General features: G+C 41.7%; 2 protein-coding genes across 12 annotated transcripts in view; one reads left to right on the forward strand and one right to left on the reverse strand.

Annotated features, from left to right (window-relative positions):
* Positions 1–523: 523 nt before the first annotated feature.
* Positions 524–11,655, forward strand: ZNF830 (zinc finger protein 830). Its single transcript, XM_040062682.1, has 10 exons — positions 524–672; positions 780–879; positions 1,932–2,052; positions 2,603–2,636; positions 3,414–3,625; positions 3,981–4,071; positions 4,698–4,761; positions 7,727–7,807; positions 9,144–9,220; positions 10,996–11,655. The coding sequence occupies exons 1-10, from the start codon at positions 551–553 to the stop codon at positions 11,177–11,179; spliced, it is 1,086 nt and encodes a 361-aa protein (XP_039918616.1). The 5' UTR covers positions 524–550; the 3' UTR covers positions 11,180–11,655.
* The window catches only part of LOC120751994 (poly(rC)-binding protein 3-like), a 501,663-nt gene continuing 480,267 nt past the window's right edge, over positions 6,555–27,950 (reverse strand). For 4 of the 11 annotated variants that reach the window (XM_040062607.2, XM_040062651.1, XM_040062617.2 and 1 more), the window contains 2 exons: positions 26,375–26,544; positions 6,555–8,715 (listed from right to left, as the gene is read on the reverse strand). In XM_040062607.2, the coding sequence (XP_039918541.1) occupies positions 8,655–8,715; positions 26,375–26,544 (231 nt within the window). In that variant the 3' untranslated portion in view covers positions 6,555–8,654. Of the gene's footprint in view, positions 8,716–17,865; positions 18,494–24,674; positions 25,151–26,374; positions 26,545–27,950 lie in introns of those variants that run through there. The other 7 variants (XM_040062663.2, XM_040062626.2, XM_040062657.2 and 4 more) reach the window with 4 other exon arrangements.

A 27,950-nucleotide genomic window follows, 5' to 3' on the forward strand; every position in this document is an offset into this window, starting at 1 on the left:
AAAAGCTGGGTTGGTCTTAAAAAAAAAAAAAAAAAAAAAAGAAGCCAAACCCAAAAAGTACTTTACATAGTTGTGTTGCACACTGTGCACTGGAACAGGTTGTCCAGAAAGGTTGTGGAGTCTTCCTCATTGAAGATATTGAAGAAATATCTGACACAATCCTGTGCCAGGCAGGTTGGACCAGATGACGCATTGTGATGCCTTCCAACCCGCCCCATCCTGTGATTCTGTGTTCTCTGGATCTGGATGTATAGGATGTAATGTTTACTGTTTTTTACTTATTTGGCTGGTTTGGCGTGAGGGGTGGGGTACGTTTCAGACACTATTCACCGGCGTGTCCCACAGCTGGACTGCTGTGTCCATCGAGCTCTCTTGGTGCTCCGAAGGCTTAACTGAGGAACATCCCGAGGAAAGCGACGACCAAAACAGACCCATCCCTCCTCCTCCTCCTCCTCCTCCTCCTGCCCGCCCTCCCCGCTCCCTTCCCGGCGCTCCCGGCGGCGTCACGGCGCGCGCCGGCCCCGCCCTGCGCCCCGCGCGCCGGGGGAAGATGGCGGCGGCCGGGGCGGGCGCGGGGCGGAAGCAGGTGCGGCAGGAGGAGCTGCGGCGCCTCATGAGGGAGAAGCAGCGCCAGAACGCGGGCAAGAAGCGCATCGACTCGCCCTTCGCCAAATATCCTCGGCACCGGGCTCCCTAGAGCTCTGCGGGGAGGGAGGGAGGCTGGGAGGGAGAGGGGGGGTCCGCGCCCCGCTCGGTGCTTCCCTTAACGCGGCCGACACGTACAACAGCCTGGGGCACCTGAGCTGCTCCCTGTGCAACGCGCCCGTGAAGAGCGAGCTGCTGTGGCAGACCCACGTCCTGGGCAAGCAGCACCGGGAGGTGAGCGGCGGGGCGGAGGGTGCGGGTCTCGGCCGGGCTTTGTCGTTCGGGAGCACCGGGACAGCTCTTGGGAAGGGGAGGGACTGGGGAGAGGCCGCACCGCCGGAACGGGGCCCTGGGGTTCGCTGCTCGCGGCTCGGGGCGGCAGTGGGAGAGCGGAGCGCCCGCCGGGGTGAGGGTGGCAACCGGCCTGGCTGTTCCGTCTGGGTTCCTCTCTCTTAGAGCCTGAGCGGGGATTGAAAAACCAGCCCTTGTAGAGGGGGTCCCGTGTCTTTCAGGGGTCTGCTTCTCAGGTGAAGCATCTCCCACCTTAGCGACAGCTTTTGGCTGTCACTTGTCTGCAGCTCGGATTTGGAGACTCTCCCCCTCGGGCTTATTCGGGGACCTGTGAGCTGTCAAGTGACAGCTTATGCGGGGTTAAGAAAATACGCTTTTTTTCCTTTGTAATTTAGTGGTAAAGATGAAGAACTTGTAAAGCAAGTCAGGGAATTTGTAACTTGGAAGCCACCCAGGTGTTTTTTTTTTGGTTTTTTTTTTAATCCTTTTAAATTCTGTTGCTACTTCTTAGCAAAAACTGAAAGAATGTGTTTAATTTTACAAGTACTCTGGAAAAGACCAGAGGAACCGAGGTGTTCCAGTTCATTGCCTGCATTCAGACTGGATGACTGTGGCAAGGCATGGTGACATCTTTCATGCTGTTCAAGTGCCGTGTTGTATCTTTAAACCACTTCATATTCCAGGCCCTTAGAATAAATCCAGCCTTCTTGCTCTTTTCTCCAGTGCCTTACTGCTGTCAGTGTCACTGCTCTTAGTCTTTTCTTTCTTACTGCTACAGCCTCCTTTGCGTGAGTGTCAGTTCCTCCATGTCACATCATTCCAGAGGCTGACAGAAGCACTGGTCTTTGTTTTGGTACCTGTGGTTTCTGTTTCAGTGATCTTGTTCTAGAAAGGTATCAGCTCACTTTGATGAGCTGTTTTAAAAGCCCTGTATTTTAAGCTGCAATCCAGAAGTTACTGCTAGTAACGTGTCCTGAATTTTTATTTCTTTACAGAGAGTTGCAGAATTAAAAGGCACAAAGCAGACGGCCACTGGCTCAGCTGCTGGCACATCATCTCATCCTGTCAAGAGAAAAACAGTTGAGACAGAAAATACAGACCTAAAGAGAGTAAAAGGTAATGAGAGGGAAAGGCTTGCCAGAATCCATCCATTTTACACCTTGAATACTTTTGGTTTGTTTTGTTCCTGTGGAAGTGAGTGTGAATACTCCAGACTGTTGAGTCAATGTCAGCCCGTTGCTGCTGAAAAGGGAGAAAGTTTGCTTGTTCTTTCTCTCTCTGTGAGTTCTGTGTCAGGAGAAAACTGTGCTTTTGGAGGTTTACCTGCTTTTCTTCTGGGTCATTGGGTGAAATGAGGTCGTGGAACTGTGAGCCTGGCCCAAATATATAGAGAAGCAGTGTAAATTAAGCAGTAGGAGCACTTGTCTAGAAGTGGTGTTACTCCTTTTCAGTGGGATCAAGTCACTGGTTTTCCTCAAGCCTTGCACCAAAGTTCTTGCCAAAGGAAAGACAGTTAATTTTTTCCCTTGGTGCTACCAGACATGTAAATATATGAGATATATGTTAAATACATATGCATTTGGGGACTTGGTGCTGTCATAGAAGTCTTAGGGATGTTTCTTTTAAAAGCATGGATTTTAAGAAGTGACTCTTGGCTGTTGTACAGGTGCAGACGAAAAGCCACACGCATCTTCATCAGGGTAAGTAGTTCCTGTTATTACATAGGAATTTTTTCTAACTACCAGTGGCATTCTCACCCAGCTCTTGTCTCTGCTTCCTAGACAAGGGCAAAGGTTCAGAGAGTCAGCAGATCCCTGCTTCTGCCCTTTTTCTAACAGAGTTGTATATTCCTGAACATGGCAGCATCTTCCTGGGTGGAGATAATTGTATCAACTCTTAAGGCTCTCTGAGAAAACAGGAATTCTTTTACTGTCACTGACAGACTTTAAAGGATTGACATGTGGTGCTATTGCACAGCTTGAACATAACTGGATTGTAGCATGTACTCAAATGTCCTGGACAGCAGGAGGTACCTAAAATAAGTAGCAAATTACTCAGTAGGTGGAAAAAGAATTATTTTAACCACCATTCCAACTTGTTACAGGTTACTTTTATTAATGTTTCTGATAGTGAATATGCAAATAGAAAAATGTGTGTGAATATGCAAATAGAAAAACACATCTAAAGTGTGGTTTTAGAATTAACCTGGGCATTTCTGGGCAAACTTGAAATGAGAGCCCCAAGTGTTGTGCTGCCTTCAGACTGTGGCTGTGTTGGCAGCTGTGCAGTTCAGGGCGTTGCTCAGTATCTATGTATATACATATACATACATACATACATATATATATATACACACACACATATATATATATATACACACACAGCTTGTACTGCTCACAGAGGGACTGGGCTGCTGGTGCTGGACTGGAGTCATTGGTGTGAAGTTTCAAACAGTTGTGTTGTGGGCTCTTTACCAGGCTGCCAGCAGATTTTTTTGATGAAGCAGAGCAAGACAGCACCACTGTACAGCTTTCCAAGGGCCCAGGTCCCAGTTTATTGTCAGGGAATTACGATGATGACGATGATGATGAAGAGGAGGAACAAGAACAATCAAGCAAATCTTCTGCTGTGCATAAAACTGAAATTCCACCTCCAACTCAAGAAATAATAGCTAATTCTCTGCCTGCAGGTAATGCTGACTGAAATAGTAAGTGATTCCGTAAGGAGAACCTGTGATTTAACTGATAATGAAAGGTTTTAATTTTATTTTTCTAATTATTGCCATTAGGTGATGGGTAATTAGGTGATGGTGAGGGTGTGTAATGCTGGAAGTAGACATAAACTAGCAAAGAATCTCCTGTTACTGTGTGCTGGTTGCTTAATGGTTTTATGTTCTAATTGTTTGAGGCTGCCAAGGGAAGTAACCTCTGGCTGTTCTTCCCTTGATTCAGTAAGGTACTAATTGAAATTCCTGTCTAGTAGGAATTTTAGAAAATGCCTGAACAGCTGTCCTTTTTGTCATAGACTTCTGTCCTTTCCTATAGACTTTTTTGACACCAAAACTCCAGCCGCTCCTATAGTTTCCCATTCAGGATCCATACAGAAAGCAGAGATACAAGAGAAGGTAGTCGAAAGGTAAGCAGTCAAATCAAATATTTGATAGTCTTAGGAATTGTAAATAAACATTTATCTTCCAGGAAGTAGAGCCTGTGATCACTTAGAAATCTTAACTTACTGTTAGGCTGCATTCAGAATAGTTTGTATATATATCAGCCTCAGGAATTATTTCAGACAGGAATCTTGGAGACAGGAGAAGAGACAGAGCAATGTCATACAGAGTCTGTTTGACATCTCTGCGAATTTTAACATGGGGTACTGTGGGAGCTTGATGTCAACCACTGCTTGCCACTGTTTAAAGGAAACTGCTCGTCCTGTAGTAACAGTTCAGCTCCCTTGCGCACTCCTTTAGACAGTGCTTTCAGAAGTACCAGCTGTGCTGTTACAATGTTTGGGTGTTGAGCACACTGGAAAGAATAGCTTAAAAGCATAAGCTACAGCTCTTAACAGTGAGATTTAAACCTTTCTGTGCAGTTCCTTCAAAGCTGAAGTAGCAGGTTTTGATGACTGTAGATATAACTAAGGGCTTAAAAAACTTCCTGTGTTTCTACGTACTTACACAAAGGATGTAAGGCTATTTTTAACTCTTCAGTAAAGCAGACTGTAAAGTGTTAACTTGGGCTAATAGTAATCAAATATTTCAGGAAAGAAAACACTGCTGAAGCTTTGCCAGAAGGTTTCTTTGATGATCCTGAAGTGGATGCAAAAGTAAGTGATCTACTCCTTATATGCTACTGGATTTATTTCTTCCAGTTGTAATGGTTTTCTGAGTAGTAAGGATGCTTTTCCAGGTAATCATTCATACTGGAATATAAGAAAATGACTGAACTATTTGGACTAGAACAGATTATTTCAGTTGGAAGTGACCTATAATAATCATCTGGTCCAACTGCCTGAAAACTTCAGTGCTGAACAGCAGTTAAAACTTGTTACTAAGGGCATTTTCCAAATGCCTTTTGAGCACTGACAGGCTTGGGGCATCGGCCACCTCTCCAGGAAGCCTCTTCCAGTGTTTGCCCATCCTGTTGGTAAAGAAATGCTTCCTGCTGCTCAGTCTGAACCTTCCCTGGTGCAGCTTTCAACATTCATTCTGTGTAAATTAGAAAACATGAAAAGGGGTGGAGGTGGGCAACAAGCGCTTGTTAAAATCATCTCTTGGGAAGTATTTTTGATTATGGTTCCTCTGTGGCTTTTAAAGAAATGTTTGTTGGTTGGAACAGTGAACTGAGATTTGGACAATCTACCTTTATTTCTGTGAGTCATCCCAGGAAAACCAATTCGCTTAATTTGTATGTTCAATTTTGCTTTGGAATTGGGGATATAACAGTTCTATGATGCCCTTTGTGAGATCCTGCTGAGAAGTGTTGAGTTACTGTGTGACTCACAGGGTGCATCCTGTTGGAATGAAAATAGCTCCGTTATGGCACACGCTGTCATCTGTAGCACTGGTTACACCACAAGAGTCAACTTGGTCTTCAGCCCTCTTGTCTTTTACCACTTTGGGGTTTTATGATGCTCAGAAAAGAAAAGAAATGTGGGTATTCACCTTGTTTCTCAAACTGTCCCCCCCCCCCAACTAAAAATCTTGAAATCCTGATCAAAAATATACTTCCTTCAGCTTGCACAGTGCCAAATGATGACCAAAATAAACACTGGTATTTGAAATACAAACCTTTTTTTGTTTTGTTTTATAAAATTTGCCACACGTGATGGCTTTCCTTATTGAAATGTAGTGTGGTAGGCTTAAGTCTTTCTTATTTTCTTTGAGTATATTTGCTTGTTCACACAGTGTAAGGCTGCTGGTGTATTTAGATGGCATTTTGAGGCCAACCCATGACATCTAATTTTGGAGACCTTCCAAATAATGCTTCTTCATGTTCAGTTGGTCCCACTGGCCCAGCTAACAAGCCTAGGTGTTTTATTTGCTTTGGCAAGACTCTTTTGGCACTACTCATGCCCACGTGTTGTCATATGTGAATAGTTTTAAATAATGATATTTCAAATATTGAAATATGTAGCTGCAAAAGCCATGGCTTTTTGGCTTTTGTTTTGTGTCTAATTGAAGTATTAAATTTTTCAAATACTTAGTTTCATCACAAGTTGGGAATGCAGGATTGCCTAGCAGGCAAAGGAGAATCTGCTTACATCTGTGAGGACACTGGTTAGTGACCTTTGTTCTGGTTATTGCCTCCACTGAGAAATTTACAAGTGGTTACTTGTTCCAGTCAGCTCTTCCTTGAATTGCTTGCAGAGGCTTTTCCTTTTAATCAGCCCTTTTGGAGTGTAACTGATACTCAGAGGAAGGAAAATTGTTTGTGGCATCACTTACACAGAAGTGGCTGCAGTGGTTCTGTGTTGGAATCATACACAAAATAATTATTTTAAGAATTAACTGGGCATTTGAAAGGGAGATTGTGGGTGTGAAAAATGCTTGTTATTTGCATCAGATATTTGTAAAGCATATAAATTCTGGATTAGATAAGTATTTCAAGAAAAAATAATAACTTTAGTGTTTAAATTTATTGTAAGAAATACAAATAATTATGAATTACAAAACACAATCACAATGCATAATAACACAGTACATACACGTATGATAGAAATAATAACAGAACAGAAAAATGAAATGGTAACTATTACTTCCCAGTATGAGTTTGCTTGGAAGCTTCTAATTTATTCTATAAACTTAATTCATACTACTTGATTTTGTATAATCACTCAGGAACAAAATGCACCAAACTGTTGTCTTTACTAAGGTGGTGACTGACATGTCACCAAAAGAGCAGAATGAATAAAGGAAAATAAAACTAATGCAAAAAGATGGTGTCATGACTTACTATGTTCAAACTGCTTAGTTCTCCTAGCTGTATAATTTCTACCCAGTCCTGAGTCAGGCTTAATCTGTCCTCTAAAATATATTATATGCCACATCTTCCAGTCTTGAATTGTGGAAGTTTCAATTACACAGGTAGACTACCTTGTTGATTTATTTGCATTAAAAGCACAATCTGGCTTTGATTACCTTGGCTGTAGATCTTAAACACATTCTTACCACTACTACTTTTTCAGACTTCATGTCTTAGTACTAAATGCCATCTACCACAGAGTAAAAAGCTTTGCATATCATTAAAATTGGTTTGTAGCTGTACAGTTTCTTCTGTTAGCCAAGAAAATTAGATTAGATTTGAAATACAGTCAGGCTACCTAACACCAGCAGACTAGTGACTGAAAAGTTTGATACTTTACGTTATGCCAAAGGCAAACAATTCACTGCTTTTTGGCTTGTGAAATGGCTACTGTATGCAATTGTACAGGCAGCTTACAGAAGAATTTAATAGTTATCACCTGACACAGTGAAATGACAGACCATCAAACTCAATTTTGTTACTCCAGACATTCCACACCAGCCACTTTTAGTCAATAATTATTTTGTAGTGCTGCAGTCACGGATGTTGTTTTAATCCAGGAGTAGAGTCAGCTTTTTCTTCTGAAACCATTGTGCAGCTGCACTCTCTAACTCTTATTCATTACTTAAACTGAATTACATCAACCAGACTTTTCTGATAACACAGCATAATTTTTCCTGTTTCTCCTGTTTTTTTTTTTTTTTTTCCAGTGCCCCAAAGAGTCATTAGACTTAAATTGTTAATTTATAAATTTTCATGTTCCTTAGGTGAGAAAAGTTGATGCTCCAAAGGATCAGATGGACAAAGAATGGGATGAATTTCAAAAGGCAATGCGACAGGTCAACACAGTAAGTTATGGAATCTATATTTATTGATTCTAAATACTATACACAATAAAGAAAACAACAGTTTCATGCAGCTCTGCAGAATGGCTGACATCTGCATTTGTCAGCTGTTGGTTTCAATGCAGTGTGTGGTTAAATGCACTTTATAAATGAGCAAAGGGTTCCTTGTATTTTCCACTTAAAGGAAATGAGGTTGAAAACTTTTAATGAAGATCCAGTCATATATATTTAGTTATATTTGTTACACTGTATTTTATTTAAATACTATTTAGCTAGCGTACACCTCAGATCAGTGTCCTGTATCCAAACAGGATACAATTGTGGGCTCTTATTTAGATCTATATTCATATTTTAACTTTTAAAAACACTACCCATTTGTCTGTCTTTTTAAAAAAGTAGCTATAAAGTGTAGGTAACCTGGATTTCATGTTTAATTTAAATGTACTGGAAAGGAACTCCAAAATCTGGGAAAGTGACAAAAAGAGTTTGAGACACGTAAATTTGCCACAGTTTTTCTGTACTTCCATTTTTCACTGTTTACCACTGCATGGAAAGTCTTCCTGCAGCAGGTGTTGCTCTCCCCTCGTGTACAATATAAAACTGTGCTACAGACTACATGGTGTTCTCAGTCTTCCCCTAGAGTATTTGCTATCCTTTTAATTATTTTAATTCTAAATAGTTACTCATATGTCAACTGCTGAGAAAGGTGGTGCAGAAAAATGTATCATTGCTCATTTTAAAGCAGTCAGCACTATAAACAGAGCGAATGTTCATACAAAAGCGGTGGTGGATACATTTTGCTAGCATAAGCCATTCAGATAATTCTTCAGCTTAGGAGGAATCTTCTCAGTTATGCGTGGACCATTGATTGCATAGCATCTCCCAGACATTCAGATTTGAGAAAGTATATGCTGAAAAAAATAACAGGTTAGAAACACTTCGGGATCTAGTGGGAATATTTAAACAGAATGTTCAATAAGTGGCGTGTATTTAAGTCCCAAGCACTGGGCTAGAGCTCCCATTTCAGCCTCAGACTGTGGGTGTCTGTGTACCATGTTTATGCTCAGTTTCAAATAGCAGTGTATTAAAAATTTCCAAAGATTAACCCCAAAGCAGCCAAACTACTTTTGATTTTATGAAAAAGCATTTCCATTTCAAATTAAACCAGACTTTTTTTTTTTTTTCCTTCTGTATTTGCCCTTGTGAAGATGGGACTATACATAGAGGAGATTGACACTAACTTGAGGTAGAGGGGAGCAGGGGAGGACACAGACATTGTAAAGGAGCAGAAGTGGAATTCAGGATGAAGGTGAATTTTCTCAGTGCTTTTCTGGTTTAGATTTCAGAAGCAATAGTGGCAGAAGATGATGAGGAGGGACGACTAGATCGCCAGATTGGAGAAATTGATGAGCAGATGTAAGTAGATCAATTTTTCCTCAAATTCTCTGTTCTCCAGCAGTAATGGATTGCTCTTTGACTAGAGTGATAAAAACACTTTTAATCTGCAATACTTCCTTTCATTAATTATCTGAGTATTTGAAGGACAGACTCCCTCAAATTGCAGAACGATACCTAATAAAAACATGGATTTTAGTACAAAGTTATATAACTTTCTCCACAGAGAGAATGCACTGGAATCACTGAAAGTACACAAGGCAAATTCTTGGAACAAACTGTCCCTTTTCCTCTTCAAATGTCTTAATTTATATTTCCCTGAGAATTTTGATTGATAATTTATGTGAACATTTTTAAGAAACATTTCCTTTGCTGAAAATGTCCTGTGCTGTGGCAAACCCTCTTTAATTCTAGTAGAAGTTTACTTTAAGGTTTTGTGGAGTGATGCACACTTCATTACATGAAGTGGTTAGGTTTGTTTTGTTTTGCTGAAATGGCAGGTGTGGTGGTTGTATGGTCATTGGTTTAAACTCAAGTAACCTGAAATACAGCTCAGTGGAACAGTTTGTTACTGTCTTCCTGTAGCTCAACACTCTGATATTAACAGTAATAATGGCAATGGTAGTGACTGAAAAGAAAGAGATGCCACAAAAAGAAGACACTAGAAATTAAAGCAACACTTCAACCGTCTGGGCAGATTTACATGCTGCACATAATCAGTGTGTGGTAACAACAGCATTGGGTTCAAACTGACCTCTGCTATTACAGGAATGTCTTTTAACAATGTCCGTGTAATTCTGGAGAGGGCTTGAGCTAAACCTACTTCTCTTTGAGGTTTTATTTTTCTCACTAGCTAAGGCTGCTGTAAGTACCTAGAACCAAAATTCAGAAATTTGTAGAGTATTTCATGTTTGTTACTGTAATTATTTTTCCCCCAAATAAAAGTTCCAAATAGATTTTAAATGACTTTTTGTAACTTTTGACTTCTGAGTGTATTCAAATGCAGGCTATTTCAAATTAAGGTGAAAATTAAATAAATTCCTTGGCCTTCAAATCTTCAGCTACGACTGCCTGTAAGAATTCATATTGGTGATATGCCAGGGCAAACAGGATCCAGATAGTAACCCCTCCATGTTGACCCTTCTGAGCAAATAAGAATGAAAGGGGCAAAGGTGAATTTAAATCAGGCTGGTACTACTTGGCATTTTCAAAAAAAACCCACCCCTGTTTAAAATGGCTAGAAGAGTTATAGAACACAATTTGAGGACAGAACTTTTTAAGTAAATGGAAACCTGAAACTTTTGGATTGTGTTTACTTAAAATGTTCTTCCTCTGTGTTATAGCACAGAGGAAGCAGATAAAGAATCTGAACACTTTGTGCTGCTTTTTCTTTATTTTCAGAGATGCCACCACTAAATTATCAAAATTGATAACTGATGTCACACCTTTCTCTCATGAAAACCAAGAAGGGAGCAAAGAATCGTGTTCCTTCTTGTGTGGAAGTAGATATTGGTTCTGTGCTTTTTGAAAAATGGCTTGTGACTGTATTGCATTTGTTAAGTATTTGGATTACATCTCATTGCTAGAGAACTGACCACACCTCTCCTCTCCTCAGTCTGTTTTCACTTGATGAACACTGAGAAGGTGCACTGGCATCTTGAAAGCTTATTTCTTTTTCACTGATGGGAAGCTGCAAAGCTTCTCTATCCAAAGTTGTAGAAGCAAAATCCAGCACTGGAGATGATCAAATTGATGTGGGAAGGGTCAAATGTTACAGGTGTTTCACTTTCCAACAGTGAATGCTACCGCCGTGTCGAGCTTTTGCGGAACCGCCAGGACGAGATGAAGGAGAAGCTAAAGGAAGCCATGAGATTAAGAGCAGCACAAGAAAAAGAGGAGGAGGATGCTGGTAGTGAAGATGAAGAAGAACTGCAGGATTTGCTGTCACAAGACTGGCGGGTGAAAGGGGCTTTGTTGTAGCATTTCTGCAACATGGTTGATACTCCTTTTATCTGTGGTGTTACTTCCACTGTTAGAAGGGAGATTCTTTTGTTAAATATTTATTTAAAGAGGATCGTGAGGTAAAGAGCCAAGCTTATTAAAAAAAATTTGTATATCTACAGTGGTGTATTACTTGTTGTAAAAACTGTATATTGCAAATGTTTTACCATACTGAATACACCTTTCCTATTAAAATGACTGGCTTTCTGCCAGAAGTTATTTTAATGGGATTAATAAATCTGTAAAGAATCTCTAGGCTTTTGTGGAAGCATTAGCTCAGTTTGGTAATCTTGAGACTTGAGTTATTGTCTATAGAAGTGCATAGTCTACAGAGTTTTCTCAGATTGGGGGTTTAGAGAAAGGAAAATATTATGCATTTATGTTTTCTTAAAATTTGTAGGTGCCCTTCTGTCCATTGCCCCAGCTCCCAATAAAATATGTATATTTTTTTTCAGGGTCTGTTGCAGCTTTTCTGTGTATATAAGGACTAAGCTCAGAAATGCTGAGCTACAGCTTCTCCACAGTGTATATCCTGTGATGTGCCATAGCACTGCTGAATGTTTTTCATTACAGTCTCCTGTTTTGCTTAGCGCAGCCACCATGTAGCATACCTCACATTTCTTGAACCAGAGGGATGAGAACACAGTGGTTACATGTCTGCATCACTTAATGAAAGGGTGACAAAATGCCTGAGAGGAAGGTACTGCACTGGAAACTGAGGAGGTAAAATAATAGCTGCAAATACTGGAAATTTTCTTAAAATACTTTCTTAGGCACAGAAAGCATTTAAAATTGATTCTGTTCTGATGATAAACACAGATTAAGTAAAACAGGAACCAACAAACTTGACAAGACTGGAACGTGGAAAGCAAAACTACCTTCGGTAAGTGTCTATTTGTATTTTCTTTTTTTTTTTTTTTACTTTTGCATATCTTCAAATACTTCAAATTTGCTGAGGACTTTTTAAGAATAAGAGGGATGTGTGGCCTGATTGATAGCAAAAAATAAAGTTGTTAAGAACAGGTTAACCTTTTTTTATAACATTCTAGATCTAAAACTAGTGAAATTTTAAAGGGAGAAAACAAGCTTTGCTCTTATGAAAGCATTCCAGTTACTTGCCTCAGAGATGGTTATCAACCAAGCAACAAAAATCAGAACTACACTTAGATGGTTGATTTGCATGTTTTGGGGAAAGTATTTGATATGGCAGAAGCCCTTTCCTTACAGTGAGATGCATTTTTATCACTCCCAATTTCCATGATCCTTGGGTTCAGCTCTTCCTATTTATAAAGCTGTCAAAATTCGGGCAGTGGTCCTTAGTGGTTTGTTGCATCCACACATTCCTGCTCACACTTGCTGGCTTACAGCCATTAGTAAGAGTAAGCAGCTGTTTCTGCTAAAATGTTTGATGTGACACTAAAGTCTTATATAAACTAGGACTGTCAGTGAGATAGGATCATTCAGAAAGTATTGAAATACAGAGTAAGTGTTCAGAGAATATTGAAATAAATAATGAATGTTTGGACAAGTTGGAGAAAACTTAGCTGGACCAAAACTGAAATAAAATGTCTCTGTATAGCATGAAACATTTGAATATCAATGTCTAAGGTGCCTGTCATGCTGCAGTGAAAGATCTCTAGATCCATTTACCCCTGTAAAGAGAACGTCCAGCTGAGAGGATGGTGCAGTATTAACAGGAGTGTTGTTTTTAAAACAAACTGAAACACGCTCCCCCAATTTCCCTCTGAGAAAAATTAAGTTTCTGATTGTTTCTGCTTCTGTTTGCTCTTCACTGGCCCCACTCACCAAAGCACATGAGCTTGTTAACACTGAACTTCAGAACCACTCTGCACTTGGCTTAATATCAGAGAAATAGATGAAATGAATGTCAGGTTACACTGAGCATCATGGACATACATGTTTTGACAGTATAAAAATGCTAATCTCTGAATCTATAAATTACACGTCCTTTTTGTACATTTTTCTGTAATTTTACTTTCATCTTGCACATAAATCTGCAAATCATGGTTTCAGCTGTGGATGAGTAGGAAATTAACTGAGCATTAAAACATGTTGTTCAGCTGTTTTAGTCCAGTTGCCCTCATCTTTAGAGGTATCTTGTGGTAAGAAGCTAAAGGCAGTGAGTTTTGTTACAGTCCTGGGATCTTGAACACTCAGATCCAAACCAGTGCAGCCCATTGTTATTAGGGATAGATGGCAGGAATAAGCACCAGATCACTCATCATTCTACTTGTTCTCCTTGCATAACTTGCTGGAAGAGTGAAGATGGACCAGCCAGGGCGTGTGTGCATTGCTTGGGAAGTGACAGCATCCATCCCTCTTGGTTGTGTCTTGTATAGGAGTTGGTGCTCTTTTCCTTGGAGGAATGTCTCAGATCTCTGAATAGTCTTGTATCCAGGTTTTTTACAGCTTACTGTGTACACCTGTACCCTTCTTCAGCATTTGCAACAAGGCTTTTAGAGAGCTTTGTGAGCTTGTCCCTTGTGACCACTGATGTGCATGTGCTGCTGTGTCAAGAGGGCAAGAAATCATCCTGCTTTTTAGCAATGGAAGAAGCACGGCTGTAAGGGAGAAGAGGGAAGTATCCTAACCTCATTTAGTAGGCAAGTTAATTTATTAAGGGAAATTATCTGTATCTCAGAAAAGCATAGGCCTAATTAGTTTGCAATCTTCAGTATGTCTTAAGTTTTAGAAAACAATTTTATGTACTTCTGATGAACTATTCAGCTAGGTTATTAACCAGAAGAAATGATTGTTTTTAAAAATATGTACTTCCTTAATTTCTTTCTCACTTCTTAACTTCCTGGAATTCTATTTTTTAACAATAAAGATGAAAGTAATCCTAATACCTATCTCTGTCAATAGCCAGTATTAAAAATGAAATTTTAATTGGAATTAGGAAAACTATTTTAATTCTCTGCTCTCCAGGACTTGCAGAAAACTGAAGTATCAGAGTTAGGGAGGAAGACATTTGTAATCCTTATTTACTTATGTAATAATGGAAGGTGTTGTCCAAACTTAGGAACTGTGGAATTTCATGCCACTAAAAAGTAGTTGAGATTCCCCAGCTTGGTGGTTTTGGAGCTGCTAAGTGACTTCCAGGGGCAGAACGTGTGTGCCTGCATGTTTGAAATGGAGTTCCCAGGAGCAGCTCCACAGGGAGCAGCTCACCATAGCTACAGCTGCTGGTAGTGAGCTCTCCCCTGGCAAGGCAGGCTGTCACAAATGGTAATTGCTGTGCTAAATTCTCTCCTGCCCTTTAAGAAATAAGCTGCTGCTGTCATGCCTTACATGTGGAACAAGGTCTGTATTTGGTGCAGAGGAGCCCAGAAGTGACCATACAAAAACAACAAACCCAAATAACAACAAACCAATGTTCTCATTTGCTAATGTGATTGCTTTTCCTCTACTACAGTATTTAATTTTAAAATTTGCTTCAATTTGAAAATACTGATTGAAAAGAACAGTAACAATAACTTTGGCCAGGTCCCCTGCCAATAAATTCAATTTGAGGAGAGACAAATTTTGCTTAAATTACATTCCACTATAATTAGATTCTCTGCATTTTATCATCTTAAAAACACAGAGCTAGAAATGAGAAAAGCCATATTACTAAAATATTTTCAGCACTTAAAAATACTTTTTTCTTATATTCCATAAAGGTTGCCCTGGAAAATGAGACATTCAGCCTGCATGAATCATGTTGTAGCTGTAATTACAAACCACGGTGTATGTAATGTTACAGAAATTCCCTTTTGTTAGGTACCATCAAATGACTTTGACTCTTTAATTTCAGTTACTGTCATAAGACATGCCAGTCTGTAGGGGGACAGGACACAGGCATTGATGCAGAAACTGATTTAATCAACATTACTGCATTCCTTCCTGGAATCAAGGAATTAAGTACACTTCAGTGCCAAGAAGGGCAGCGTGTACCCACATCCCTAGAAAGTGTTGCTCAGGCCAAGAGATGGACATTTCAGGTATGATGCAGTTTTTCAGTATCTGCTTCATTTGATCTTCTGTTCATCAGTTCAGCTAGAATTAACCTGGCCCGATAGCTGGGAAAACAAATGTGAGTAGTTCCTTTGTGTAGACATTTAAACCAGATCTTTCTTCCAAAAATAAAGTGGGGGCACTAATGCCTTGCACCACTGGTGGCTGCAGAAGTAACGGGACAGAAGAGATCTCTGTTCAAATCCCTCCTTTCAATGCTGTCCTTTGAAGGCACATTTTGTGTCACCCAGTTGAGCAGCCTGACAGTCTTCCCTGCAGAAGCTGTGCCACTGCTGAACCACTGGATCAGTGAGCATTGTGACTTTTAGATAATCATGACACTCACTCCAGAAGGGGAAGGTCCTGTCCCAAGAATACAAACAGTGCTGAAATACATTCAGCTGATATTAAGGCTGTGGAAGAAATTAGGTTTTCAGACTGTCTTGTGAAACCTGACAAATAGCACCTTGCCTGTGCAGCCTTCTGAGGCTGAGGCACTTCCCAGGTGCCGCTGTTCATGGCACCAGTGACACTGTGCTGCTTCCTAGGAGCTTGGCTGGCACAAATGTGAACCCTGGGGCCCAAAGATGCCCTCTGGCTATGCCTGAGAACAGAAAGCATTCTGTGTATTAGCAGAGGACTAACTTTGTTTATTTTCCTTCTGGTTCCAGCCTGCATTCATGCTGTCAATGTTTTTTCACTTGAGAAACACAACAGAGCTGCTTGAATTCATTTGAGATGTTTCCAGAAACCCAATTCCAATTTGATGACGCAAAAGCTGCAGAACTTGTGCTGTCTTTCATCTGGAAACTCATATTTGTGTGGGCAGTGACCTTTTCACAGTGAGTGCATGCCTTCTCTTATCTACCTTAGGCACGAGTGGTTTACTTTTCTGTCTCAGTTACTATTATCCTTTACCCTTTCTTTTTCCGTTTTTCTTTACCACCTTGTCTTTTGTTTGTCTGGTTTGTATATTAAAGCTCCTAGGAGCTTTTTCTTGTTATTCGGAAGTATTTTCCAACTAAAATAATGAAATTAGAGTAAGCTTAGATTTTATCACATTTCTGCCTGTCTTTTTGCAAAAGCCCTCTCATAAGGCTTCCTTCTTTGTCCGTATGTCTTTCTTTTACCTCTCCTCATTCCTCACACAAACGTGCCCCTGCACTTGTTTGTTTAAATCTTTTAAATCTTTCAATTCTGCAAGGCACATGTGAATTATTAATGTGAAAGATACTATACACCCCAGAGCTGCTGCTGCCCTTTGCCTGGCAGCTTTACTGGGAGAGCAAAGCTTTGACCTACTTAGTGTTGAGCTGCAATAATTTTTTGATAAATTTTATTTTTCATTTACAGTAGCCAGGCCAGCCATAGAAATAGCTTTTGCTGTTGAAGAAATGAAGACTTATGGAGGTCTCTGCTGTGAAAGCAGCTTCAGCTCTCCTTTCAAGAATGAGAAGTTAAATACATTTCAAGTAATAAAAATATATTTTAGGCAATAATACTAGAGAATTTTATCATACCAGTATTACAGCCTATAGTTTTTTTAAGGGTTGGAATAGCTAATTGTCAGCATTGGGTGCTGGGGTGCAGTGAGCTGTTCTGTAATGCCCCTTGGAACCCCTCATCGTCAGTGCTTGTTCTGTGGCTGATCTCTATTGAGAAAGCTGTTGATTTCTACGGTCTCCAAGTCCACATGCATGTCCTGGTTGTGGCCTACAGACTCCAGAGCCGTCTGTACCGGGGAGACCACAGGGAGTAATGGTGGTATGCCCCAAAAGCTCAGTGGGGGCAGGGAGGGGAAGCAGGACCCCAAGCTAAATCCCTGAAGGCAGGTAGAGACCTTTAACAGAGCAGGGAGATGGAGGCTGCACAATCAGTCTTGTGTCTTTAAGGATGCTACTCCTGCACTGCCAAAAGCTGCTTTCTCCTGAGGGCAGAGCAGTACCTGTGGCAGTACTGCCAGTGCCCTAAGAGGAGGGGCAGCCAGAGCACAGCCAGGGGTGCTGTAATGCAGCAACAGCTCGGGGTAAACACCTTTCTTTTGCTTGTGTGTGAAGAGAGAACTCGAGGCTGTGACTGCAGTGCTTCAGCATATCCAAAGGAGGGTTTGAACAGCTGGAGCAGTGTTAGGCAGGAGGAGACAGCTCCTGGGCCTGCCCAGCTCTCCACTCCCCCTCCTACTGCACACTGCCATGCTCTTCCCAGCTGTTGGGCTGGCTCCTGACAGGGTGGAAGGTGCTGACTAGAAGCCTTGCCACTGGGCAGTGCTGCTGGGTATGGGGAAGTACCAAGGGCCGTAGTAACACAGTACTCAGCATCCACGTTCATTATTTGGTTCCTATTTGCCTTTCTCCAGTATCTGATCTATAGCTCAGTCTGGGAAAAGACCAGAGATACAAATCAGTGGCTGCTTGTAACAGGAAGCCAGATTTGTCTTTTCTATGCAGTGTGAGTTCTCAATGAGCAGCTTTGTTAAAAACCAAATCAAGTTTTGTAGAAATACTGCTTTACTCTACCAACTGCACAATCTGGCTCCCCCTAGTCCTGAAGAGACTCATCATCCCTGACAGTGGGCTATCATCCTTACTAAGGCTGCCAGTCTTGCATAGGTGTTACACTGTTTCCCAAAGAGCACTGGGACCTTAAGCGTGATGATATGAAACCTTTAATCATTAATTGAAAACAAGCAATTTGTCTGTGATCTTAGTTTGACAATCCATAAAATAGTGCTTCTTCAATGACAAGTTAGCAACTCGGTTACAAAGAACAAAGTTTAAACAACACAACAGTTGTATGCACAAAGCTACCACGTCTTTTTTTTGGTTTTTTGTTTTTTTTTTTAATCAGGAAAAAATTTATTTAAAAAAACGTCTCATATAACTTGCTGTCGAGTCTCTAGCTGAATACAGTGGTTTAGAACACTAACGGCCCATGCTTTTATACAGATTAGCCAAAGCATGAACAGCAATGAAAATTAACCCCCGAAAATAACTTGTCTTTGCTTTATGTTATGAGCCACAACAGTGTTAAAACTGGAACAGTAATGAAAGCAACACAAGAGTTAGGAAGCACAGTTACTTAAAGAGTAAAGGAAGTGTTTTCTTTTGATGTCTCAGAATAATAAGAAAGTTAGAAATGGCAGAAACTCCTCTGTAGATTAGTCCATAGAAAGCATTGTCTCATGGGGCTTTGGAAAAGTCCTGTCTGGTGGCTAATGCACTAGGGCATGATGAGATACATTACAGAGCCCCCAGGCCAGTAACTTCTGAAGACAGCCTAAAATGTAGGAACAAAAATGAGGAAAAGAAAAAAAAAAAAAAAAAAAAAAAAGGCAAAAAAAAGGAAAAAAATCTTCTCACCATTAAAAAAATACCACTTGAGTACAACCAGCATAGAACAGCATTTCAGGGCAGGCAAGTTTTCTCACACAGAGTTTGGTGTTTTTTTGTTTTTTTTTTTCTTAAGTGTCAATTATTGAAACAGTTACAATAGTCCAAAACAGTTTTACAGCAGTTTTCTAGAGCTTTTAAATAGCTGTGGTACCTTGAAATTATTCCCAGTTTTTCCTTCATTATATGCAACCAACCAACGAACAAAAAAAAAAAAAAAAAAAAAGACAAAAACCAAAAAAAAAAACCCCACAAAAAAAGCCAAAACAAAAAACAAACCAAAAAAAAAAAAAAAACCACAACAAAACCAACCAAAAACCCCATTTGGATAAGTGCAAATTGTAACAATGGCAGTTCTACAAATGGTTACGGTGACAAAACTTAGTGCAAAGGTGCTACGGTGAAGAAAAGCCCACAGAATACAGAAATGACACAAAATACTGAGATAGTACTTAGCCCTATACAATAACACACTTTGAAATACCATGTTTTAAAAAGTATTGCATTTGCATTGTGTTTTTAGTTTATATTAAAATGCACTGAATACAGTTCAATTGTTAAAGCTTTGTGTCCAAGGAGTGCAGAGTGGATGAACATGGCGGGCTAATGGGACTCTGGATTTGGAAGTGGTGAGGAAAACAATATTGCATTACTGAATTATGCAACAGAAATTAAAAAGAAGGTGGATGGACAAACATAAAATGCAGTTAAGAACTAGTTCCAACAGCTGGCAACCAGCCACTCCATTCCCCAGCTCTCTTGCCTTTGGCTGCCATTACCTGTCTTGTTTTAGTTAATCTGAATGTCCTGAAGTGCTTGGTTAAGGGATGGGATCTGTCTAGGCAGCAGCCTTTGAATGACCTCTAAAATGCTACATGTTTTTCATGATTACCATACAATCTGACTTCATGATGAGTGGTGAGTTAAACAGGGATGTATTTTGTACAGAAAGCTGACGAAAAACGGTCATTTTGGCTGAATAAAACACACGAGAGGAAGTATCAGATAGTGACGGCATCTGGTTTGTACTTGCTCTGATGTACTCACAGAAATAAATACTGTGTTGGTATATGTAAAACGTGAGTGCAAAAGAAGGAGCCTGCTCTCTCTCTCTCTCTCTCTCTCTTCCCCTCCCTCCCTCCCTAAAGCAGAGTTCTTAAAATTACATTTTTCCAAAGCAGAGAAGAATGGTTGCGCCCTTTAAAAGAATCATGTGGAAAGGCATGGGTGCCTGATATTTTCTTCCTTACCGTTTTACAGTCATTTTAATTTAGCAGTTTTTCTCAGACCAGAAAGTTTCATTTGTTGTACGCAGGAGCACCTCAAGTTGGTACCTTCTAACCCCCATCTCTGCTCGTAGGCAGATTTTGGGATGGGGGTCTTTTGGGAGCCAGAATGACTGAAGGGGCCAGCAGCACTTCACATGGCATTGCAGGGGCACTAGTGACCATCAGAAGTGCCGGATTTAAACATTCTAGCAATAGCAAAAATACATCAAAGACGCCAGTTTGCCATAAGGAATTGTTCTGCAGCTGGAGGGATCCCTGGAAATGCACCTAAGTGTATTTTTATGCCGGGCAGCATTGCTGGAGCAGGACCCGGCCGTCTCGGTTTTGCCTCATTTACGTTTTTTCCTTCTCCTCAGTGCTATCTCCCTTGCTGGGCTGGGGGCAGCCCCGTGGGAGGGACGCGTCCGGGGAGAAAGAGCCCGGGCTGGCACCTGCTGGCTGTTGGAACTAGTTGGTGCGTGGTGCCTGTGTTAGGTGTTATGGAGAGCGGAAGACGACTTGAGTCGGCAACAGTTAACACTAGCAATTGAACAGAAAAGAAAAGATGCCGTATTGTTTCCTCGATAACTAGGTTCTACCACAGACTCTTGGCAGAGCTGGCAAAGCTTGCATTGTGTCTCATCCCTTCAATATGGAGCAAACTTCTGGCGGTCAGATTTCTTAACCCCGCTCGTCGAAGGAATTTTGGCAGTGTAAGCGGACAAACTCCCCGTGGCCCCCGCGGCGGCCGCGGCATTTAGTGCCAGGAGCGGGACAGTTTTCATGCCAAGCAGACTGGAGACAGGAACGGCATAGTGGGTGGTTGGCAGAGTTGGTAGGGGAGGGGGGGGTACTGACGGTAGCGGCGGAGGCGGCCGCCAGCACGGCCATGGAGGTGGGGGTGGAGGTAGGGGTGGCAGACTGAGAGAGGTTCATGTTGAGGTCAACAGGGGTCGTGACGGAAGCGGTCTGGGTGCTGACTTTAGCCATCTCTAAGCTGCAAACGAAGAGAGGAAGAGGAACAAACAGGTTGGGAGGGTTCAGCCAGGGTGGTGGGGCCGGGAGAAGGAGGAGGAGGAGGGAGGGAAGGAAGGAGGGAAGGACAGCAACCACGAAAGGGCAGGATCCAGGATTAGATCGGTGGACGAAGGGGAACAGACGAGTGGGAGGGAGAAGGGGGAGAGAGAGAAAAAAAGGGAAAATGAGGGTCAAAGGAGGAACATGTTATGTGTTAAAGAAGAGAAATAACAAAAGGGTTTTCCATGATTTGATGGGGAAAACATTACTGAGACTCTAAAGTTCTGAAAGAACAGAAAAAAAAAAAAAAAAAGGAAAAGGAAGAGGGTATGGGGGTGTTGCTAGTTCATTTTACACATGAAAAAAAGAAATCTAAGGAATGCAGGTAATGGCAAAAAGATGGAAAAAACGAAACTTAAAAGAAAACTTAAAATAAGTATGAAATTTACTCCCCAGCACTGATATGGTGAATTTTGCTTTTCAAAATCAGGGTATCTTTGAAAGGGGGACGCGGGGGGTTTTGGTAATTTTTTTCAATTTGTCAGTTTTGTGACATAAATAGTACCCTTTGTCATTTTGCTAGGATGAGAGGAGACTGAGCAACAATTTGCTGCTTCCATTTAAGGCATAAAGTTTTGGTTGATTGTTTTGTTCTGTTTTTTAAGTGAGTTAGTTTTTAATTTCATTCACTGTGAGGTCAATGTGCATTTTTCATATAAAACAAACCAGATCAGCTGGTGTGTTCACTTCAGTTTGTACTTTCCCCAGACTTTTTTTTTTTAATATCACAACAAAATATTTACGCAATCTAGTTATAAGCAAATTAGTAAAAAGGAACACTGCAGAACACCCCGGCTTGCACAGCAGTGGTGTCCTTTCAGAGCTTGCACGGTGGTTACACTCAACATGACAAAGCTTTCCAGCTGACAGACAAGGTACTCCATGGATACAACAGACACATCCTCACAGAGACCCCGCCAGCACCAGCAACTTCGACACTGACCCGACCTTCAAGCCCAGGGCAGTGATGGGCTCTTGGGAGAGTTTAGGAATCAAACCACCTTCATTTTAGTCTAACTTCCCCCATCAGCAGGCAAGATGAGTTTGGCCCATATACTCCTGCTTTCCTGTACATTTTCAGACATGAAAACACAGTTGTTCCAAGGACACATTGTTTTCTTTGTATGTCAAAATGTTTGCCTAGATAAATTCTCCCTTTGCCCATTTGCTTGTTGCAGCTTGTGCACTGGCTTTTGGGTTGGCAAGTAACACAAATACTAATTTCAAGAAGCTTTTTGCAGGTGACCAGCTGCAAGCTATGGCAGCCTAGCATAGAAATAAGACTATGGGTTAGAAAACCTTTGCTAGCTACAGTTACATGCGTATTCCTAGTAAGTTTGGGGTTGTCTTTTTGGCAATCACTAACTTGTCAGGCTCCGGCACTTTCTCCTGAGGTGAGCTGGGGAGCTGTAGCAGCTCCTTGCTTCCAGAGTGTAGCGCCAGCAAACTGCTGGGTGGCCACACAGAGGACTTGGTGCTCTCCTACCACACCCCATCAAGCCCAGGAAGGCTTCCCAGCACATGGTTTGTGCTGGTGCCTGTTGGGAACTGGGTGAGCAGGCTTGGAGAGCAGCTGTAGCCAGGCTGCAGGCTGGGAAGGAAACATGGTCACCCCACACAGGGCTTGGAAGAGCCTCTCTTTTCCTCACCTTAAGACACAGTTTTGAGAGTAACAGCCCCATGGCCGTTCACTGCCAGAGAAAGGCAATGACCAGCGCGCTGTCTGCCTCGTGAGAGGATGCAAGGATCAACCAGCGCTACGTAGGGAATGCAGACACTGGACTAGAGCTGCCCAAAGCACTGCTGCTGATGGCAAGTCTGAAGGACACCTGGAGGGGGTCTGAGCTGGGGAGAGGAGTGGGGAGGACAGAGGGAAATGCTTGAGCACTGAGCTCCTCTCTTCTCCTCAAAGAAAAGAGGGCTCTTGGAGCATAAACACAGCAGCTTTTGCTGGGAAGCTGGAAGGGGCGCATCTTCTGTAAGGAGCTGGGAGGGAAGGAGGGTGAGTGCATGAAATTCAGACTCCTTTGAGGGAGGTGAAGTTTTGATTTTCCTACCCTGAAGTCTTTATCTGTCCCCATGGATAAGCAACTCTTAGCTTTTCTAAGCAGAGAGAAGTGCACCCTTGTGCTGTTGGCCATGCTACTCGCCATCTGCTCACACAGAGGGGGTCTATGTGTAGACCACTGAATCGGAGACTTCAACTCCACTGTACATCCTTGACTTGGAGGTGTAGGAGCTACATGTGACACCTTAGTATGTTTTGAGAAACTCAGTTTATGCAGCTAGATTTTTTAGTATTACTCAGTATTATTCTGGGAGGGAGGCCCATACAAAGGTAGTGCAGGACTCAGTGTTTCAGTGACTCCAAATTTGTCTGCTATGCATTTAAGAAAAACAAATCCTTATTGATATGGAGCAGGGGATGTTTGAGCCTAAGCCTGAGCCCAAGGTGAGGCAGCCTTTCATGGGAACAATTCTACATTGTCCTTTTGCAGGCCTGCACCTTCTGAACACATACACTGAAGGCCACATCCTGCATTACCTGAAACTAGGAAGGAGAAGAGAGCAGGTGTGGCTTTGGCAGTCCTGCTGGGTCTGAGAAAGAGCCTCTTGTAAAAAAATACCTTCAGGAAACTGCCCTTCAACAAGGAGTGAGTGCTCCTGGCTAAGTTCATTTATAATCCAAAGTCAGATATTACACAGGAAAACTAAACTGCAGTTCAATCTTAATACAAGCAAAAAGATGGAATTGGGTAATGAAAATCTAGTTACTACAATGGAGACCAGTTAAAGAGACAGAAGGCTTTACAGGAATAAAGACATTTCTACTGCAAACAAGCTAAGACACGCTCTATTTGTACAGAGGCCAGCGCTCGGGTAAGCAATACAGAATCAAACCAATACTTTAGAAAGATTTAAATCTCTGTCTTGATATTATATCAATATATTTATATATCTATAATTTAGAATATACTATGTACATATCCAACACCAGATTGCAATAAAAGTCTTAAAGCAAGTTGATAGATTATTCTATAGATAGCAACTTTGGTTGGAGGATAGCTTAAAGATACACGCAATATGTTTCAGGAATACTGTGGATAGATAATTTTGGTTTTTTACAACTCATGTTGCTGAAAGGCGTTTGTTTATGCAGAAATCCTGGCTCTGGAAACCGATTCCCATGAAGAATAGATCTTGTAGGGGAGAAAAAGATCTACCTCATGCTGAGCGCTTACACGGCTGTTACTTCTTGTAGCTATTATTTTCACATACCAGACCACACTTTGGTGCTGTACTCGTCTCTTCCCCAAAGCTGTTTTATGCCACCATCTTTAAAAGAGACAGCATCACTAGTGGCATGTCTGGGAGGTGGCTCCCAGCCCACAGAGGCACCAGCAGCAGCAGCAGCAGCCTGGCTCTGCACCTCTGTCCTGCCCCAGCACCTGAACCTCACTAGAGCAAACCTCCCACCTGCCTCACAGCTTCTCAGTCTTCCTCCAGTGCGACTGAACTCGCACTGCTGCTGTGGTGGCACCTGGCTGGACAGCAACGTCTCACGTGAAAGGAGAGGTCTGGAACAGTGCCACTTTTTAAAATGAAAAAGCCACCTTAATTGCCTATGTTACCTTACAGCTTAATTTATTACACATTACTTTAAGAGTCTTCATTTACAAATGAAGTCACTTCATCTAAATACAGTTCCAACACATGGTACATAATAATATATGATGGTTTATTGTAGATGATGGTAACAAATGACTTCTATCTAGAAATTTAACAGGAACAAAATACTTTGTTTCTGGTTTCACAGGGTATAGATAGAGATCCGTGGTATATGACTGCTGAGGAGTTTTCTTCTTTGCAAAAGTATGTTAAAAGACCTCATATAGATCCCATTCCACCACAAGAACCATTAAACAGTTATCAACAGAAGTGTGAGAGTTCACAGACTTTTCTAAAGTGAGTCAAACAGTTTTGTTCACTAGAGTTTCTGTCTCTGGTGAGCAGCTCACTGCAACTCCATTAATTAGTGCATTATTTTATTTGCATGCTTTAGCTGTCTTCAAGATCCTAAATTGTTATCTTCCGAGATCCAGATGCATGCCATATGGTGTTTGTGCAACTAAAAATGAAGGGATCTAGTCTCGTCTCGATGTGTGGGGAATCCCTGAACACCAAGAGAAGAACATATCCTTAAGGGTTAAAGGAGGGAACACATTTTTATTTGATTACAGGGCTTACGGAAGTGACTTATATTTGCTACAAAGAATATAAATCAAAAGAGCTGTAGGTTGTTTTAAGATTCTGGAAATGGTTTATCTTAGTTTGCACAGTGCCACCCCTATGTATATCTTTCCCTAGGAAGCTGCTTTCAGACTAAATGATAAAAAGGAGTATTTTTGTCTGCTATAACACAGAGTTGCACAAACATCCCGTTCCTCCCCTCCAACCACTGCAGTGGTGCTCTACAAAACTGGGATGGAGAGGAGGCTGGACCACAGGAAGCTGTGGACCTGCTGTGACTGCAGCTCCCACATAAATCACATACTTTGTACTACCTTAACAGCAAACATAGTCAAACACAAAGCTCCATTCATATAACGGTATTTTTGTGGAGGGAAAAAAAGAAAAGAAAAAAAGCGCCATAAATTACACAGCCACTCCCCCACCATATATTGCCTCTGTCCAGCATTTACAAGTAGATTTATGAGACAGCACTATATCCACTGCACTTTATTCTCTGCATAGTTGTAAATAAAAGTGGGATCAATTTTAATATTTTTTCTAAATAATCATATAAAAACTGTTAAGAGACCTAAGCCATCACCATGGCTTAACTAAACAGCCAGTGCTTTCATTAATTCTGGGATCAGGAAATGGAGAAGCAGATAGTCTCACCCTGTCTCATTAGGGAATGCTTCTTACAGATTTGTGGTGCTGTCTCTGAAGAAGTAAATCCTGTGCCTCTTCAGCAACCTAATGTCAGTTTATCAACTCTGAGTGGCAATTTCCACTTGGTAAATTAAATCTTTTTTGCAATCTGTTTCACTATATTTGCCATTCAGGAGAGTAAAATGGGTCTGTGAAAAGTATTTTCCTCTAAACAATTTTTGATTGTCATTTCATTAAATTTATCCACCAATATTTTAGGTGGATGCTAATATGAGCATTGAGATTTTGCAGCTTTTGTCATTCAACATGTGTACAGAATTGCACTGGATTAAGCTCCTTTCCATATAAACCAACAGCAAACACAGGTTCTAATGATACAGGCTTTACAAACCATTAGGAATTGAGTAATACTATGCAAAATGAACACTGCAAAGCAACTTTCTGGATCTACCCAGGACAGACATTTGCTGGAGAGCAGACAGAGCAATCTCGCAGAAGCATGATCACTTACAAAGCCAACTTACCTTGCATTAATGAGGTACTGTGCTAAGCTGATGTTTGCAGGGGATCCTGTGATTGTAACTTGTCGTTCTGCGGAGCCTTCTGTGGCATTAGCAATCTTGATCTGCGCTCCTGACATCTGCCTGATTTCATTTATCTTACTGCCTTGTCTGCCAATAATGCAGCCTATTAACTGGAGTGGGACAAAGACTGAGATTAGTGCCACAGACACAAGCAAAAACCACTTAACTGCAATCTGTAGTATTGCTAAAAGCATGGTTATGAGCAGCTCACTAGCAAAACAAAATGATTTTTGCTCTGCTGTTTGGAAGGAATCACTAGTGCAGTCTATTGGCTCTATGGTCATGTGCCTCTAGATACAGTTTTGCTGCTACATGGTTGTCAGTATCTTATTTCTGGTATTTCAAGACTGTCTCCCATGGCAGAAAATTACAGCGTGCTGTGATGATGAGAAAACCAAACCACAGCCCCGCCTGACTTGCCAGTGGCAGCAGCAAACCGAGAGCAGCTGGAATTCAGGCAGACCATCCACAGCTGCTGCATGTGGCTCTGCACCTTTCCAGGGCACTGACAGCCCTACACCTCCCTGGGTACACGTGGTTCTTGCTTGGCCAGGTACTGTGCATTAAAATCAGTGGGATTTACAGCTCTCTGACTGCAGGCAGAAGCAGGCATAGGAAGAGACTGAAATTTGTCTGCTTTCCTTTATAGAAACTTACCCAAACTCTTATTTTGTGAATAGAACTGAGCCTGAGCTGTGTATGTGTGCATGTGTGTCCCAGGGTGTTGCTCCTCCAGCAGGGAGAGCCTCCAGGAGCAAGTGGGCAAGGAGCCAGCAGCTGAGGCTGAGATATTTTAGTTTCTGTAAGGGTGAGGAGGGGGGGTTTGTTCTATGTTAAGGAAGGATGGGTGCTGAGAAGCTCAGCCATGGCCAGAATGAGTAGAAAATGGAAACTTTGCTCTACAGGTCTGTTGATACTGGGATAATGTTGCCAGTTTTGCAGAAGGATATGCCAAGACGCAGAGACTGCCCTTCCCCTCCCGCTCCTCTGGTTGCTGCAGGCCCTGACGTGTTACCCTTTGTGGTACTGTAGTACTTGGAGGAACTGGCCAGAAACAGATTCACATTGTCCAGACATTTTATCAAAAGAAGAAAAACCTCCAAATGCAATCCTTGCTTCAGACTCAGGGACAAACAGAAAGCCAAAGTGGATACCCAGGAAGCTGAAACAAAGACCAAGTTGTGACGAGCACAAGAGGAGCAACCATGAGGGGGGAAAAAATGGGGTGGGAGGAAATGTACACAGGATTTCCCATCCTGTTACAACAGGAGGGCCTTGCTGAGCTCCCTGTCCTTATCCCAAGGATCTCTCTTAGCGTGTGACTACACATGCCAGTGCAGAGGACTGGTCGGTGCCTGCACTGGCTACCTGTGGGCAGCGCAGGGATCCCTAAGACTCTGCTTCTCATGCCTCAGTCTCACTGGCCTCCATGGTCTGCAGGGAGTGAAGCTGGCGCAGGACAGGAGAACACCAGAGCACAGGCAGAGAAGGAACCTGCTGGGTCACTCAGCAAGCT

Source organism: Hirundo rustica, chromosome 1 (assembly GCF_015227805.2).
Source record: "Hirundo rustica isolate bHirRus1 chromosome 1, bHirRus1.pri.v3, whole genome shotgun sequence".
NCBI lineage: Eukaryota > Metazoa > Chordata > Aves > Passeriformes > Hirundinidae > Hirundo > Hirundo rustica.